At 27.8% G+C, this 17,219-nt stretch overlaps 1 protein-coding gene and 1 long non-coding RNA gene across 3 annotated transcripts; one reads left to right on the top strand and one right to left on the bottom strand.

Annotated features, from left to right (window-relative positions):
- Positions 1 to 3,240: 3,240 nt before the first annotated feature.
- Positions 3,241 to 12,682, bottom strand: LOC106417352 (plasma membrane-associated cation-binding protein 1-like). Of its 2 annotated transcripts, XM_048776950.1 has the most exons (7): positions 7,409 to 7,552; positions 7,137 to 7,295; positions 6,073 to 6,985; positions 5,213 to 5,368; positions 4,799 to 4,888; positions 4,625 to 4,709; positions 3,241 to 4,069 (listed from the first exon to the last, which is right to left on the bottom strand). In XM_048776950.1, exons 4-7 carry the CDS (start codon positions 5,321 to 5,323, stop codon positions 3,642 to 3,644), a joined length of 714 nt encoding a protein of 237 aa, XP_048632907.1. In that variant the 5' UTR covers positions 5,324 to 5,368; positions 6,073 to 6,985; positions 7,137 to 7,295; positions 7,409 to 7,552; the 3' UTR covers positions 3,241 to 3,641. The 2 variants fall into 2 exon arrangements, with proteins under 2 accessions (XP_048632907.1, XP_048632908.1); XM_048776951.1 differs by lacking the exons at positions 6,073 to 6,985; positions 7,137 to 7,295; positions 7,409 to 7,552 and adding exons at positions 10,205 to 10,213; positions 12,669 to 12,682.
- Positions 12,683 to 14,665: 1,983 nt separating this feature from the next.
- LOC125607322 lies at positions 14,666 to 15,768 on the top strand. The gene is made up of 2 exons (XR_007338484.1): positions 14,666 to 15,224; positions 15,376 to 15,768. It is a non-coding gene; the product is annotated as an uncharacterized LOC125607322 (long non-coding RNA).
- Positions 15,769 to 17,219: the final 1,451 nt, after the last annotated feature.

The following is a 17,219-nucleotide window of genomic DNA, read 5'->3' as shown; positions in this document are numbered from 1 at the left end:
TCTTTAGAATCACTCATCGTAATTGATCTAGTTTGCTACTTCTTTGTTTGGCTCTGATACCAAATATAGAATCACAATCTATTTCAATAAGAAGTCCCTCTCTTATTAATCAATCACAATGTCACAATAACTCAAAATCGCAAATCACACACAATGCATCACTAGTTGCATTCCTATATATAAGACTTAGATAATCCTAATCTTAATAGTATCACAACAAATCATGTTTCCTAATCCTATTAGATATAACATAAAGAGAAAAGGAAACTTGGAAGTCAAGCTTATCCAACAAAATAATAGAGGGGCAAGGAAACTAGACGAGTGCTTAATATCCTGTCCGAAAAACTACATAGAGACTGCAAGTTTCAAAACTTTTCGATCTTTAAGAAACTTGTTTTAGGGGGAGAGTAAGATTGTTTTGGACGGTCGACAAGCTTACCGGTTGTTTTGTTTTAGATCGGTTCTGGTTCCGGTTATGTTAGAACAAAATGTCTAGATGAGAGCATATATTCGACTTAATTATATTGAAGTAAGAACGTAAAAACATGGATTAATTGGATTTGAAGAAAAAAATAAAGAACGGGATTGAATGGGTCAAGTCAAAACCATGAGCATCACTAAATTTTACAGTTGAAAATGATTATAAGTATTTCTTATTAGCCCTACAATAGGTATAGTGGAATATCACGCAACTCTTTTAAAGAAAGAACAAGACATTCTAGAGAAGATTGCGATTAAGGTATATAAGACCATCATTAAAGGAGATCCTTAACAATGAGATCCTTAACAAAAATAATTAAATATTTGAGTAGACACCACAAAAAATTAAGGATCGATGATAGAAAGCATAAAATAAGAACTGATTTTGGAGGAGTTTTTGCACTGTTCGCAGGCTCCACCGATACGTGGTGGTCCGCAATTGGTTCAATAAAAAAAATAAAAAACAAAAAAAGTTTCCTAAGAAACCGTGCTACTGGTTTCAGCGATAATTATGCTCTAAAATAGAACATAAATAGATCCGATGTGCTCTCCTCTTACTATAATACTAGAGATTGATCCGCACGCCCGTGTGGGTGTTAATTTTTACTTTTTTATAAATTGATATTTTATTTTTTATGAGTAGTATTATATATTTTATATGTTTCATAATATAATTAATTGCATAAGTACTTTTAGGTTTCTATACATCGTAATTGAACCTGAATCAATAGAGTAATGTGACTACTTTTGGTTATTTTTAGGTTAAGTAGAATTTGAATTCAACATACCCGAATTAAATCGGTTAATATTGTTACTTTTCATACAAATATCCGTACCGGCGTCAAATACAGTAGTTTTTGGGTATTTGTAGGTTTGTATATATCAAAACTGAATTCATTTGGATCCGATTCGAAACCCACTTGAAAATTTATAATACCAAAATGAAGTCTAGTTTCAAAACTCAAAAAGCTTGATAACCAAAAGAAATAAGTCGTAAGCGAATAGTTACTCGAATGTCCATGTCTAACTGATTACATAAAGAAATAAAAAAAAACAGTTGTTAACCATTTTGAATTCTTATCATAAATAGAGTAGTTTCGTTTAAATATGTCGAATTATTATATTTAACATGTAAATAATCCTGGCAAAATATTATAGTAAATATAATTAATGAGATAGTTAAAAGTGATAAAATGAATGTAAGAGATAAAATAAAAAATTGAAAACAAATAAGTTTTGTTTTTCATGTCACTATTATATATCATATATATATGTCATTATATAATTAATCATATTTTATATGTACCATAATATAAATAATCATATAATTAATAGTATTTTATACGTACCATCATATAAATAATCACATATATTATATTTATATAACTTAATATGAAATATAAAAACTTAATTTTTTTTTTGACAGCAACTTAATTTAAGTTGGTGTTTTTAATTAAGCTTTGTATTGTATTTTTTTTATATATATTGAAATTTTTTTTTAAATGGCTATTGGAAAATATTTTATTAAAAAAGAAATTTTTAATATATGTATATTCTTGAATCAATTTTTGATATAAATTATTTTAAATTTTTATTTTGATTTGAATTATGTATAGAAATACTTAAAAGTGAGAAAATGAATGTAAAAGATAAAATAAAATTTGAAAACAAATAAATTTTGTTTTGTACTTCTGTAATAAATGATATCAACTTATTTAGTAAATATAATAAATGAAGTGATTAGAATTGATTAAAAATAGAATAAAAATCTTTTAAAAATTCACTTAAAATAAACAAGTATCATTTTGTACTTGCTATACATGTTTCCAAACAATTTTCATTTATACTACTATCTAAATTTCCAAACAAATCTCAAATATACTTCAGTTTTAATAATATAGACTAGAATTTAACCCGTCCGACTGGGCGGGTCTTTGCTTTTATGATATATATAAAACTTTGAAAAACAAAAATATAATGGGATCCGTGAGTACTATTTTAGTTTACTGTCTTAAATAATATTAGAGATTGATTTGTGCATCCGCACGATATTGATTCTTAAATTTTATATATTAATATTTTTTTTTATAATTAGTGTTATATATTTAGATATGAAGAGTTATTTATTTAGTAAAATAATTATATGGAGTGAAAAATTAAGTGACTATAAATATAATATATTTTTATTATTTTGATTTAAATTATTATTTTATTCACAGAACATGCTTTTGAATAACTGGGTTTTTGGCTACGTAAAAAAATGTTTTAGTAAAACAACTAAACCGAACATTGAACCATATGCAAAACCTATTTATTTTACATTTTTGATTTTATAATTGGCATAAAGTTAATATTAATTAACTAATAAATAAAAATCCGTATTATTATTATTATTATTATTATTATTATGATAATAAAATCAATGATATGAATTACTGTTAAGATAATATAATTAATGAAATTGTTAAACCGAGTAAAATATGAAAATATAATATAAATGTAATACTGTTATTTATGTTTTCAAACAATCTCTTTTATATTATTATCTATGTTTTCAAACAAATGTATTTTAATTTTAATAATATAGATAAAATGCTTACCACTTCATTTGAATTAAGAAAATTAAAAATTTCTTATTACTTGCACGCATCAACTATCTTAAATAGATCCGATGTGCTCTCCTCTTACTGGTAGACAAATCAAATTTCACGTGCACATAAACTCATCCACGTATTTTCATCGATAAAGTATTCCAAAATCTACTAACAAAACTGTTTAATCAAAAATTTCACAAATAGTAGTCTTGTAGATTACAAAATCGTATCTGAGAATAACAGATCAGAAAATTATACAAATAAATGCGAATCAGTCAATGGACTAAATTGATTGAAGGATAATAAATCAGAACTATATATATGTATCTGATAAAATAATTGGTTGAATAACTGTATAGGAAAAAACATTAACAAACATTTTGTATTCACATGAATGTAAATAAAACCACATTAAAGACTTCTAAAAAAAAAGAACAGAGAGATTTACCCACACAAAGACAAACAAAATAAAATAAAAAGAATGAAAAAAAGGATTTTTTGTTCCTTTCATCGTTTACGTTCAGATGTTTTCGTAGAAGAGAAGCAACCATACCGTCTTGAATCAAATCAAGGCTTTGATGGCTCAGCCACTGGCGCCGGCGTCTTCGTCTCTGGTGCCTTAACCGGACTTTCAACCACCTCTGGAGCCGGGGGTGGTGCAGCTTCTTCTTTTTTCACTTCTTCAGGTTTTTTCTCCTCCTCCTTGGCAACCTCTGGTTTGTGCTCCTCAACGACGGCGGTTGTAACGGTCTCTTCAACAATCTCCTCTTTTTCACCATTTGGTTCTTCGGTTTTAGCCGATTCTTCGGTTTTGGCTGGCTCCTCGGTTTTGGCCGGTTCTTCGGCTTTCACTTCCTTCACAGGTACTTCCCGTGTCTTAACCTCCTCGGGAAGGAACACACATACCTTCTCGAATATGAACGTGACTGGTCCGGAGACATAGCCAGCTCCGAAGCTAGACGCAGCGTCTTTCACAGCCGTTGATCCGGGAAATTCTGAATTTTACAAATCATAATTAGGCACACAGATAAGAGCATTATAATTTAGGATTTCTTAGGACGGGTTCTTTAAGGAAATATAAGAAACTGTTTCTTAATTTTTAACTAAAAAATTAAATTTACTATTTCCATATAATAAAAGGTATGAACGAAGAAAAATGATCCAATATATATCAAAACACATTTTCTATAAAGATGATGAGGTTTAACCTAAAGTTTTCAAATTAGTGAAGTATGACGAAACATTCAATATAATCCAAAAATGTTATAATGTGTTAGTCGAATTTATTATTAATATACACAACTAGGAGAAATAAATATTTCTGATTCTATGATATAAGAATATGAATTAAGCTCGAGATATACATCCGTAAAAGAAGAAAAAACTATATATAAAGGACGTGATAGGAAACCAAAGTTTCTGCCAGCAACTATTTGGTGTAAAATCAATAATTTTTTATATAACCGATAAATCAGGTAAAATAAGACGAGCAGATATTGTCGTCGGGGTATTTATAACAGGCACAGGACAAAGCGTAACAGAATCATTACCGATAGCGGCAAGCGCCTCGAGATACTTCTGCACGGCTGCTGCGTTTTTCTTCAAACCAGCCTCCTTAGGGTCTCTCACCAAAGCCTGCCCATCTTAATTTTGTTTGAATTTTAATAACACTAGCAGCCATGGCTCTGAAATTAGATACTTGAAAAGAAAATGAAGATAGGGACCTTGACTTCGGCAGACGTAGCCTCATAGGTTTCCACGACCTTCGGTTGGAGTTCTGTCTTTTTCTCCTCAATTTCCTTGTTGATTGCTTCCTATTATACGTACCCAATTGATCCATCATACGTGCCCATATTAGCAAACACATAAACCCCAAATATCCTAATAAAAATACCAATAAATATGAGTGGATAAGTATTCCAGGACAAAAAGCCTTAATTGCTAGAGTCCAATCGATACGTGCTTATTGTTTTTGATTTTCAGGAATCAAACAAAAAACTGGAGTATTAGAAACACCTAGTATACAGCAAGTTAACTTGTATATGCGTGATAGTATATTTTATGATCAAATAAAGGTGTCTCGAGGGACCTATAGCCTCATAATTAAGAGAATATTTCACTTAGGTAATTATATGTACCTTAGACTCATCAAAGGTCTTGCAAGCTTCAGCAGCGGCAGCTTTCTTAACACTACTCTTCTCGAATATCTTCTTGAACCTTGGAACAACCTTGGAATTCCAGTAACCCATTCTTGGTTATTTTACCTGAAATAAACCTTCTCAACTCGAACGATTCTGTCAAAGAAATAGGAAATATGTTATTTACATATTCTTCTGGAAAGTTGACAAAAAAAAACATATTCTTCTGGAACAAAAAAAAACAAATATGAAATATATCATGCACAATAGGCCCACGTAACTTATCTGTGATATGTCTATGGTACATATCTGCTGGTGAATAAAAAAACAAAAGTACATATAACTAATGTTCTACGAAACTACAGAAAGCAATACACTAAAATAAAATAAAATTATGTTTTTATCCTTCAACAATATTTCTTTAATCAAATTAAACTAAACCTGTAGATATGTGTTTATGATATTAGTATTTTCGAAATGCCTTGTGCAAAAAAAAGAAGATTCTTATGCTTATCTTAGTTGTGTGTGTGTGTTTTTCGAATCAAAACCTAATCAGGAAATAGTCAAGAGTTTTACTATGAAAGATGAGCTTCTCATATTTTGCGCGTAGAACAATTGATAACACAAACATGAATGAATCATGTATCATGTCTCTATATATTTACTAACTTTGTTTCTCTACATAATATGGAGAAGCCATCGAACAACAAACCCTTGTAATTAAACAGTTTGTTAAGATGAATATTTTCACATATCTAAAGGATCGAAGCAGACGCATATATATTTACATGCTTGTATTAAAAACACATGTTTGTATTTGAATTTGTTAATTTCATCACGAGTTTGATAAAGAGACTTACTTGAGATGATAAATCTCTTTGGAGATCTTCGTCTCGATCTGTTCTTCGAAATACACGAAACTGATTAATTGTCTCTCTCAAAACCCCTTCACGTGATATAGACATGGTTCTCTTCAAATCACCCATTGCTTTCTTCTTAATTACGATATTGACCCTCCCTCTCTTCTCGTTTTACCCCTCTTGCCTCAATTGGCATCTTAACCGTTTCTCTGTTCTCTTCGCGGTTATCTCCTGAATTAAGCAACATTAAACCGGAAAATACTTTTCAATACATCATCCATCCATGGTTTTATGTAAACCGGTTTCAGTATCACTGTGATTTTAGTTCTGATGTTCTTCGATAACCGGAAATGGACCAGAGACAGCAGTACAAGTTAAATATTCGAACAACTGTCAAATAGAAGAGAACGCAGATAGGCAAGGGTAAACATCTACTCTATTAAAATAGAGTCTTAAATTTTATCTACTTAAAAAGTTGTCATTTAAATTTGGATTGTTTCAATTTGTTACTACGATGGACCCTTTCAAGTTGATAGATTGTATATTATTAGACGCTACAAAGTAAATACAACCGGACAACTTAAATTAAACCAACATCCTATATTAAACCTAAACCAAACTCTTAATCCAAAATGTAACTATAATTAAACCGAGGGTTATCTACTATTAGATTTACAATACAAAAACTCTAATAGGACCATGGTAGTATAGTGATCGTCTTTGCTTCTCTTCAGTTCATAAACTGCAACATAAAAAAAAATCTTATTATTTCATATAATGAGTCTAAAATTTAAAAAACCTATTTTTTTCTTAAGAAGTTAACTTTAGTTTCAAAGTCGGAGATTGAATTTGCTTTTGGTATTGTGAAGATTTCATTTTCTATGCCTCGATCTTGATTTTTCCAGCGTCTGATCTACAAGGTTTGTACATATAGATCAACAAACAAATAAAAGATAGCTATTATTAACACAATATAAAACTGGGATTAACCCTATATATTACTTTGGTTTTTGAAAACGTTTAAGAGTATACGAGCAATAAGACTACAGTTTGAATATTATTACCTTGAACCTTACGGAGATTGATATAGCAAAGCTCATGCATGTGTGAGAAACATCCATGACAATCAATCTTAACTGATTTCGTTGTTATATCTCAGAATTTTTTCCGTCGAAACCATGGAAGAGCCTGATTCTGAAGGTTCTCTCAAATCAGCGTCTTATCTACATGGTTTGTATATCAAGATCAACAAACAGATGAAAAACCCCTATTAGTAACACAATCTTTAAACGTTTAAGAGCAGATCAATTATTAGGCTTAGGGTTCAGATTATAACCTTTAGTTTCCTCCGATTCAATCCTCAAACCTCATGCATGTCTTGAAAATCCAAAAAATTATAGAAGATCAATTAATTTTGTATATAGTTTGGGAAGAGAAAAATTGTATCGGTCAGTCGAAGAAGAGAGAGAGAAATGATGAACTTGATCTGATTTCTTAGCTTTTACACTGACAGAAACAAAATTAAAGACAGTAAAAGTTGTTGACTTTACACATCATTTTTTCCTTCCCGGACAAAAATCAGTTACATATTTGAGATTAATTAAATTAGATGTTTCTTTGCTAAATTATTATGTGTTGGGCCTCATCCATAAACGAAATTATTAGCCCAAACTTTAAATATTAGAAGTTTATACATTCATATTTATGGGCCAGATATGTTTTAATCATTTAGACAAAAAAACTAATATATAGTATAACATGTGTTAAATATAATACATTAAAATTTAAACAAAATTTACCAAATTTATTAATTTAAGAGAAATAATATATCAATTATATCTAACATTATTATCTAATCTATTAAATTTTATACTTTGTAAACTAACACCATATACAACATGTATTACAATGTATAATAAGAATCATTATATATTATAAACCAACCCCATATACAACACATATTACAACATATAATATGAAACATTTTACATTATAAATTAACACCACAATAAATATATAAATATTATATACATATATTATATACCACAAAATATAAATAATAAAATATAATGATTTGGTGGAATAATATCCGCGCTTAAGCGCGAGTCTCTATCTAGTCTACTCCATTAAAATAGAGTCATATTTTTTTATCTACCATATACAAGTCTATGTTAGACCATTCATTAGAAATGTAACTAAACATCGTAAAATTACTCATATATAATATTCTCCTAACAAAAAAATATACATCTAAACAATAACATTTCTAAGAAAAGATAAATATATTATCATTAGGTAATTATCATTTGACTGTATATCATATTTAATATAGATCATATTTTATATACTTCAATAACTAATTTGAAATTAAATAGTCTAGCTTAATTCTTTTTAAATTATCAAATTAAATTTTTAGACAAAACAAAATAAATAATATTTTATTGGTTGTAACATTTTATGTTTGATATTTTAGTAAAAATAAAAAAGTTAAACTGAAATATAATATATTAAATAAGTAATATTTTAATTTTTTTTAAATAATTTATTCACATAAAACATTTCGAGAATAAAAATTTCTAAACAAAGAAGCTAATAATTTTTTTTATTAATTCATATAAAACTAATGTTTAAAATTAAACTATTAATATTGATGTTGTATTTTAAATAAATAAACAAAAATACTTCATTAATATATGATTTCTACAATATCATCAAACAAATTTCAACAAATAAAATTTTTAAAATAAAAATTATATACCTAAAATTGATATTAAATATATTTCTTTATAATATATTTAATATTTTAAAAGTTAATTTAAAAATATAAATATATCCGCACGGATGTGCGGATTAATATCTAATATAGTTTAAAGATGGAAATATGCCAGCTGGCGGTCACATCAAACAGAGTTGGCAAATATGAAAGTAGGTCCCGTACCAATGGGATTGTTAAATATTAGATGGTTATCTGTAGGGGTAACCCTTCTTATCTCTATGTTCAAAATGTCATATTATAATGTATGTTCTTCTGTTGAACACATAAAAATCTATCTTTATCTATAATATTATTTGAGAAGTGAATTTGTTGATTTTTTATGTTTTTCATAGTTTAGGTGGTTTTGTTTATTTGTCATTTTATTAGTTTTTATTTGAATCATTAATTTAGTAATTTAAATAAATGATTTTACTGATTTGTAATGTTCTTCATAATTTTAATTATTTTTCATTTCTCATGTTTTTATTAGTTTTTATCAGTTTTTATATGAATCATTAATTTATTAATTTAAATAAGTAATTTTGATAGTTTGTCATATTCTCCATGATTTTAGGTAAATTTTTTTATTTGTCATTTTTTTATTAGTTTTAGCTTAATCATTAGTTTATTAAATATAATAAAGTAACTATTTCAAATTTAATTAGAATTATAATTACCTGAGTTTAAAAAAGTTAGTTACAATTCTTGTTTGTCATATATGTGATGAAAGAGATTTTAATTAATGGAAACTATATCATATGTAAATAATAAATACTAAGTGCACATTATTTAATTATCAAGCTTCAATTTTCTCAAAGAAAAAATATATACTGAATTGAATGTCACAATATTTTTAAAATTTAAGGTTTTATAGTTGTCAGATAAATGATATCAATAAAATAAGTTTCAGTCGTATGTGTCATATCAGGTTAAAATTTAATGCCCTAAAACAGGTGTTCATAAATTAGTAAATTCATAAATTTGAGTTTAACAATTTTTTAATGTTAAAAATCTGATAATGTCCGATAAAAACTCAAAAACGAATAAAAATTCAAAAACCCAACATTAACCTATAACTTCTGTTCGAAAACTCGCTAGGCGTTCCTCGTACGTACGGGCTGGACCTAGCGCTGAATGAAAAAATTGAAGATTTTGCGGGAATTAATCGGCGATTTATTCTCGATTATATATGGTGTATTGGTGAAAAGTCCAAAGAAGTTCACTTGGTGTAGTGGTTAAGGGACATTTTAATTACTTAGCAATCTGACTTTGAGCAAGGGTGATGGCATTTTTGCTGTTTTTTAGCGATAACTTAAATGAGGAGTAAATTTATCATTTACTTAGCATCTTCCTCATTAGGTTTTCTGCAACCAAAACTCGAGGGGTCTTCTAATTTTTACGAGTTTTAGATCGATTTCTTTGTTTTTCTTGTTGTTTTCAAATAAACTTCATGAATTTTATGTAGATTAGTTGCTTTGTAGGTTAAAACGAGTGAAATTGTAAGACTTTTTAGGAACTCTGATTTTTTGGCCGAATTGCTCTAACTCGCGACGGTGCTCAACCGTTTAGCGATTTTCCGGGAGTTGACTCGCCAACTCGGCCGAATTTTAGAACAGAGTCTTTAACCGGTTACCTATGACCCGATAAAAACTCAGAAAGGTTTGATATTATTTTAAGAAACTTAATATAAAACTTCATACACTTTTAGTATTAGATAAAATTGATAAAACTACAAGATTTGTGACACTTTTTATTTTGATGGAAATTTTACTATATCATTCGAAAAATGATGAAAATGATAACTAAAGAAACCAAATTTATTAATATGATAGTCTTAGATAATTGTTTTATTTTTTTATTGATAAATTTTACTTATTTTAGATTTAAAAGTTAACATTATTATATCTTTATTTAATTATTTGTTCTTTTACTTTTATCAAAATTTCTTGTTTAGTATTAAAAATTAATCAAATATTTTTTTTCAGGCAGATGAAATTATAAATTTAAATCAAAATTTTAAATATTTAAATATATTTAATAAATAAATTTTAAATTGCGATATTATCTTATATTTTATTTGTTAATAATTGTATGTCCATATATAAATATATAAATATATATATTATAATTTATTAATTTATAAATTTATAAATCTGAAATTTAACCATGATCAACCTAGTGATTCAATGATTCAGAGAATAATCCAATTCAATATCTGAGTTGGGTTTAAAAACATTGCCTAAAACCTTTATATAAAAATATTTACAAATTATGGAAAAAGTTCTTCCAATTTCTTTCAAAACTATGGTTTAATTAGTGGCCATTTAATGAATAGAATGAACAAAAAAAATAACTGGACAAAAATTCATTTGAAAAAAAGAATTGAAAAGGATAATTGAATAGAGAGGAACAAACATTTTATATCAAAATTAGAGGAGAATTTTTTTTTCATTGTTCCTTTCTATATGAGGAAAAGAGAGGAACGTAGTGGGTCCACATGTTACTAGCCTGAAAAAAAAATCAACTTAGAATATATCAATTCTGATGAATAACAAGTTCATCATTCACAACAAGTATTCACTCTCTGAACGATACTTCAAAACCCTATTGCCTCTCTCGACTCCTTCAAAGTATCCCAATGGTATCCTTGCTGTGTGCAAAGCTTGGGTCATTATCTATGGCATTTCTCTCTACAAAGCGAAGGTAGGAGAGCAAAACATAAACATAAATTCGTCAACAACAAAGATGACGGAGAAAGGCAAACAATAAAAAATATTAATGATTACATTTTTTACGTTTTCTATGGTAAGATAATCTTGTAAATTTTAACAGAAAAGGAAAATAATAGAGTTGGTATAACTATAAATAAATTTCTGATTTAATCTTCAACTTTATATATTTTGGCTTATTCTAACAGTTAGTGTATTCTAAGGGATGTGGTACAATAACATGTTTATACGTGTTATCTTCTGAGTCATGAAAGCTTTGTAATCTATTTACTTGGCTCTACACTTCTACTTAAGAGCCAAAACTGATCTCACTCAAATTAATGTAAAGAGTGAATTATTCTCTTAAATAAGAAGTTAAACTGTAGTATTCAAGGATCGAATTTTTCAGGGAGATAGATAACCTAATAAATCTAATTAAATTGATTTAAGTTAGGTTGATTATGATTAAATGTAAAAAATACAGGTTTGTGAGTAAGACAATTGCTCGATTGATTGATTCGGGGTTTTGGTACTTAGATGAAGGTAGCTAAACTTAGAGTTTTTGTTCAGGTAATTAGGATTATACTCCTACATATGCCTAATAAATTGTATGCATGATATTATAGAGCTCAACACTTATAAACAAACCGTTAGGCTCTTTCTTTCTAGGTTTGTCAATTAACCAGTTTCGATCAATGATTCTATAGGAATATCGGTCGATACACTTGTTGAAACGTCAATCGATTATTCGATTGGAATATCGATCGACGCTTTTGGTCAAGCTTTAGTGCGCGGGATGAATGTGCTCATTAAACTTCCTAGACCAGCTCTCGCATTACTCTAGCAATCTTAGCTCAATTAGGATGGATTCAAGATGAGATGCAAGCTATCGCTTATGTCTACAACTCCTAGGGAAAGTTCTAGGTATCTAATCTAGAAACATGTATTAATGACAATTTTAATGATGAATATCACAACTTAGCAATCTATAGTTGGGGCTAACCCCTCATAACCTATTTAAACCCTAAATCTAACAAAGACAACTACTCAGACATGGCTAAGCAATTCATAACAGCAATAAGGTATAAAAACTGCATAGACAAATAGATAGATATCAATGGAGTTCCAATCACAAATCTCTTTGGATCTGCTCTCTAATCTACTAAAAATCATAGAAAACATTTTGCTGTAAAAATAGTAAAACAATAAAGCACACTTTTTCCTCTCACATGTTGGCAGAACTTATATAATTAGGTTAAAATTCATCAGGGGTAATCTTGTAAATTGGTGAAGATTTGGGCTTTAAGTCGGCTGGGTCCAAACGGGCTTCATGCGCGCTTCACTGTCGATCGATGTCAAGATGTAAACATCGATCGATTATTCTTATTCGATATCGACCAATGGTCGTGCTCGATGGTCAGCTCGAATGCTTTCTCCAAATATATCCAAAATGCTCCAAAATCATCTTTTTTTTCCAAATCACTCATGATCCTCTAAAATATAATAATTAATAGTTAAAATACTTATAAACCATGGATGAAAGTGTATCAAATCCATGGTCTATCAAAAACCAATGTCTTCATAATTGCTTACTCTTTCGAGAATTACAGTCAAGAAGAAAAAAGAAAGATTATGCACCAACTGCTTTTACATGGCTCTCTCCGAGAAGTAACAGCAAGGGACAATGTCAATGAGAAGAGAAATACAAACAACATGGATGCAATGTTGGTTCCATAAATTCTACGATTCTCTATATCTATCTATACTAATTAGTCATCCGAACAATTTAACTAAGTTTGACTAAGAAAATTTTATATGCTTCATAAAGTTTTTTATGAACTTAACCAAAATATTTATTGGTTTAAATTCTATTAACGTAAAGATACATTATGTTTTATAGCATCGAAATCTACATATTCTGATTTTAAAATAACTTTTGGTTTGAATTTATTTTTACTTTATATTATAGTAATAGACTATAAGGGATTATTAATTTCATAGTAATATACTTTTAAAAAATCCTGCTTAAATGAATGAGTGTTACTTAATCCGAAAATGTAGTATGACCTTGGCTTCATATGGTTTATTTGATAAAAGTTTGGATGATATGGTGCACTTGATAAAAGTTTTAATAGAATGTGTGTATACTTAAATAATCATTTTTAGATTATTATGTTACTTAACTTAACTTTAGAAAAAAAAATATTAAATTGATTCATTTTTCACATTATCTAAATCAATAATAGGTTTAAAATTGTATACAAAAGTACCAACGCATTCAAAAAAAAAAATATATGAATGAAAAATAATTCATAACTTATGTATTGAATTTCAACTGTAGTGACAAGAATTTTTATATTATTTACTTTTATAATAATAATTTAACAAACACTAAAAATGTAAAATAATTACATTAATGAAAAATAAAAACTTTTTATTAATTTATAAAACCTTTGATGTCTAATAAGAACAACAGGAAAAATAGTAAAAATTAAAGTTATTTTTAGTTTAGAATAAACTGCATATTCTTACACGTACATAAAAATACAACATATCTTTTAATTGATCTTTACTTGCTTAACAAAGATTAATATAGACAAAGATAAGTTAATAACAACATCAATTACAATAATTGACTAGATACAGACCCGCACTTAAGCGCGGATATAATTCCACCAAATCATTATATTTTATTATTTATATTTTGTGGTATATAAATATTTATATATTTATTGTGGTGTTAATTTATAATGTAAAATGTTTCATATTATGTGTTGTAATATGTGTTGTATATGGGGTTGGTTTATAATATTAGATGATTCATATTATACATTGTAATACATGTTGTATATGGTGTTAGTTTACAAAATATAAAATTTAATAGATTAGATAATAATGTTAGATATAATTGATATATTATTTCTCTTAAATTAATAAATTTGGTAAATTTTGTTTAAATTTTAATATATTATATTATATTATATTTAACACATGTTATACTATTTACTTATTAGTAATTTGTCTAAATGATTAAAACATATCTGGCCCATAAATATGAATGTATAAACTTCTAATATTTAAAGTTTGGGCTAATAATTTCGTTTATGGATGAGGCCCAACACATAATAATTTAGCAAAGAAACATCTAATTTAATTAAACCCTAATGTGTAACTGATTTTTACCCGGGAAGGAAAAAATGATGTGTAAAGTCAACAACTTTTACTGTCTTTAATTTTGTTTCTGTCGGTGTAAAAGCTAAGAAATCAGATCAAGTTCATCATTTCTCTCTCTCTTCTTCGACTGACCGATACAATTTTTCTCTTCCCAAACTATATACAAAATTAATTGATCTTCTATAATTTTTTGGATTTCAAGACATGCATGAGGTTTCAGGATTGAATCGGAGGAAACTAAGGGTTATAATCTGAACCCTAAGCCTAATAATTGATCTGCTCTTAAACGTTTAAAGATTGTGTTACTAATAGGGGTTTTTCATCTGTTTGTTGATCTTGATATACAAACCATGTAGATAAGACGCTGATTTGAGAGAACCTTCAGAATCAGGCTCTTCCATGGTTTCGATGGTAAAAATTCTGAGATATAACAACGAAATCAGTTAAGATTGATTGTCACGGATGTTTCTCACACATGCATGAGCTTTGCTATATCGATCTCCGTAAGGTTCAAGGTAATAATATTCAAACTGTAGTCTTATTGCTCGTATACTCTTAAACGTTTTCAAAAACCAAAGTAATATATAGGGTTAATCCCAGTTTTATATTGTGTTAATAATAGCTATCTTTTATTTGTTTGTTGATCTATATGTACAAACCTTGTAGATCAGACGCTGGAAAATTCAAGATCGAGTCATAGAAAATGAACTCTTCACAGTACCAAAAGCAAATTCAATCTCCGAATTTAAAACTAAAGTTAACTTCTTAAGAAAAAAATAGGTTTCTTAAATTTTAGACTCATATTATGAAATAATAAGATTTTTTTTTATGTTGCAGTTTATGAACTGAAGAGAAGTAAAGACGATCACCTATACCATGGTCCTATTAGAGTTTTTGTATTGTAAATCTAGTAGTAGATAACCCTTGGTTTAATTATAGTTAAATTTTGAATTAAGAGATTGGTTTAGGTTTAATATAGGATGTTGGTTTAATTTAAGTTGTCCGGTTGTATTTACTTTGTAGCGTCTAATAATATACAATCTATCAACTTGAAAGGGTCCATCGTAGTAACAAAATTGAAACAGTCCAAATTTAAATGACAACTTTTTAAGTAGATAAAATTTAGGACTCTATTTTAATAGAATAGATATTAAAACAAATATTTTATATCATTTATTAATAATTGTCTCAAATTGATATCATTTGTTTTTCTGATACTATTTATATATGTGATGTAATATGATCTTTTGTTTTGTAGTGTATCATACATGTTTCTTGCAAATGCAAATCCATAATAATATACTCCCTCCGTTCCTAAATGATCCATGTTTTAGAAAAAAAATTTGTTTCTAAAAGATCCATATTTTACATTTTCAATGTATGTAATAATGAAAAATTGTAAATTTCAAAAACATTAATTGTGTTTACTAAATTTTGATTGGTTAAAAATCATAGGAAATAGCTAAACACAGAAAATCATATATATATTATCAAAATTTTAAGTATTTTCTTAATAAGTGTGAAAATTCTAAAACATAGATTATTTAGGAACAGAGGGAGTAATTAATAAGTAAAGTATATCATGTCCATAGGACGAGCCGATCCTAGTATTATATAGTAAAAGATGAAAGCCAATTTTTTTTATTTGAAGAAATTTAACATTTTTTCATAAAGAAAACACAAAATGAAGGGAATAGCTTTCTTATATGCGGTTACATGCATCTTAAATACATCTTTTACTATCTATATTTGTTCATCAATTCATCGAATAAAACTAACATTTCATCACTTTTGATCGTTGTTAGAGTTCTTCCGACCACTGTAAAATTTTGAAGCTATTTGAAGGAAACTTAATCGATCCCAATTTTTTTCTTCGACCTATTAATGAATACCCGTTTGAAAAGGTGATTTTGCTATCCACGTTACTGACCTGGAGGTTTTGGACAGCCGAAGGACGATATAGTTGTGGGGGGGGGGGGGGGTTGGGGTTGAGAATCAACAGTTTTAGCCCACAATATCTTAATTGATTGTATTTTCCTAATGGCACTATTTTTTTTATGTTATGTTAATGTCAAATCTTTTGTGAGTGCCATAACAGTTGGGAATTGTCGGTCATTACTCTTTTGGCTCAATGATTATGCATAATTCTACAAAGAAATTCAGCAGTAGTGTACGAATAGATGCAGATAGAACTGGACAAAATATTCGTAAATTTTGATTCAATTCGTTATTTATTTCAATTTGAACAAACAAATTCGAATATCTGTAATTCTATGAAGTAAAGTAAATACTAGAAATATGAAATATCCGTTTGAAAGAAAGCAAATAACATATACTAATATTTTCAGGAACATATATCCGATCCGTTACATGCATATATATACATATATTAAAGATAAGTATATAAATATTATATTTTATATAAGTTTTTATAGTATTTTATTTACTAAAATTATTATATAAGTTATTAGAATTTTATAAAGTAAATATTTTTATAATTTTATAATAAA

The sequence above is a fragment of the Brassica napus genome, chromosome A3, assembly GCF_020379485.1.
Source record: "Brassica napus cultivar Da-Ae chromosome A3, Da-Ae, whole genome shotgun sequence".
NCBI classification, from domain to species: domain Eukaryota; kingdom Viridiplantae; phylum Streptophyta; class Magnoliopsida; order Brassicales; family Brassicaceae; genus Brassica; species Brassica napus.
This window is presented reverse-complemented; position numbering and strand designations above follow the sequence as displayed.

What these genes read in the sequence shown, in the direction of transcription:
- LOC106417352 (XM_048776951.1), bottom strand. Translation starts at nt 5,323, where the DNA reads ATGGGTTACTGGAATTCCAAGGTTGTTCCAAGGTTCAAGAAGATATTC. An exon ending in AGACCTTTGATGAGTCTAAG is followed by an intron (nt 4,889 to 5,212) that starts GTACATATAATT and finishes TACGTATAATAG; the next exon opens with GAAGCAATCAACAAGGAAAT. An exon ending in CTACGTCTGCCGAAGTCAAG is followed by an intron (nt 4,710 to 4,798) that starts GTCCCTATCTTC and finishes TAAGATGGGCAG; the next exon opens with GCTTTGGTGAGAGACCCTAA.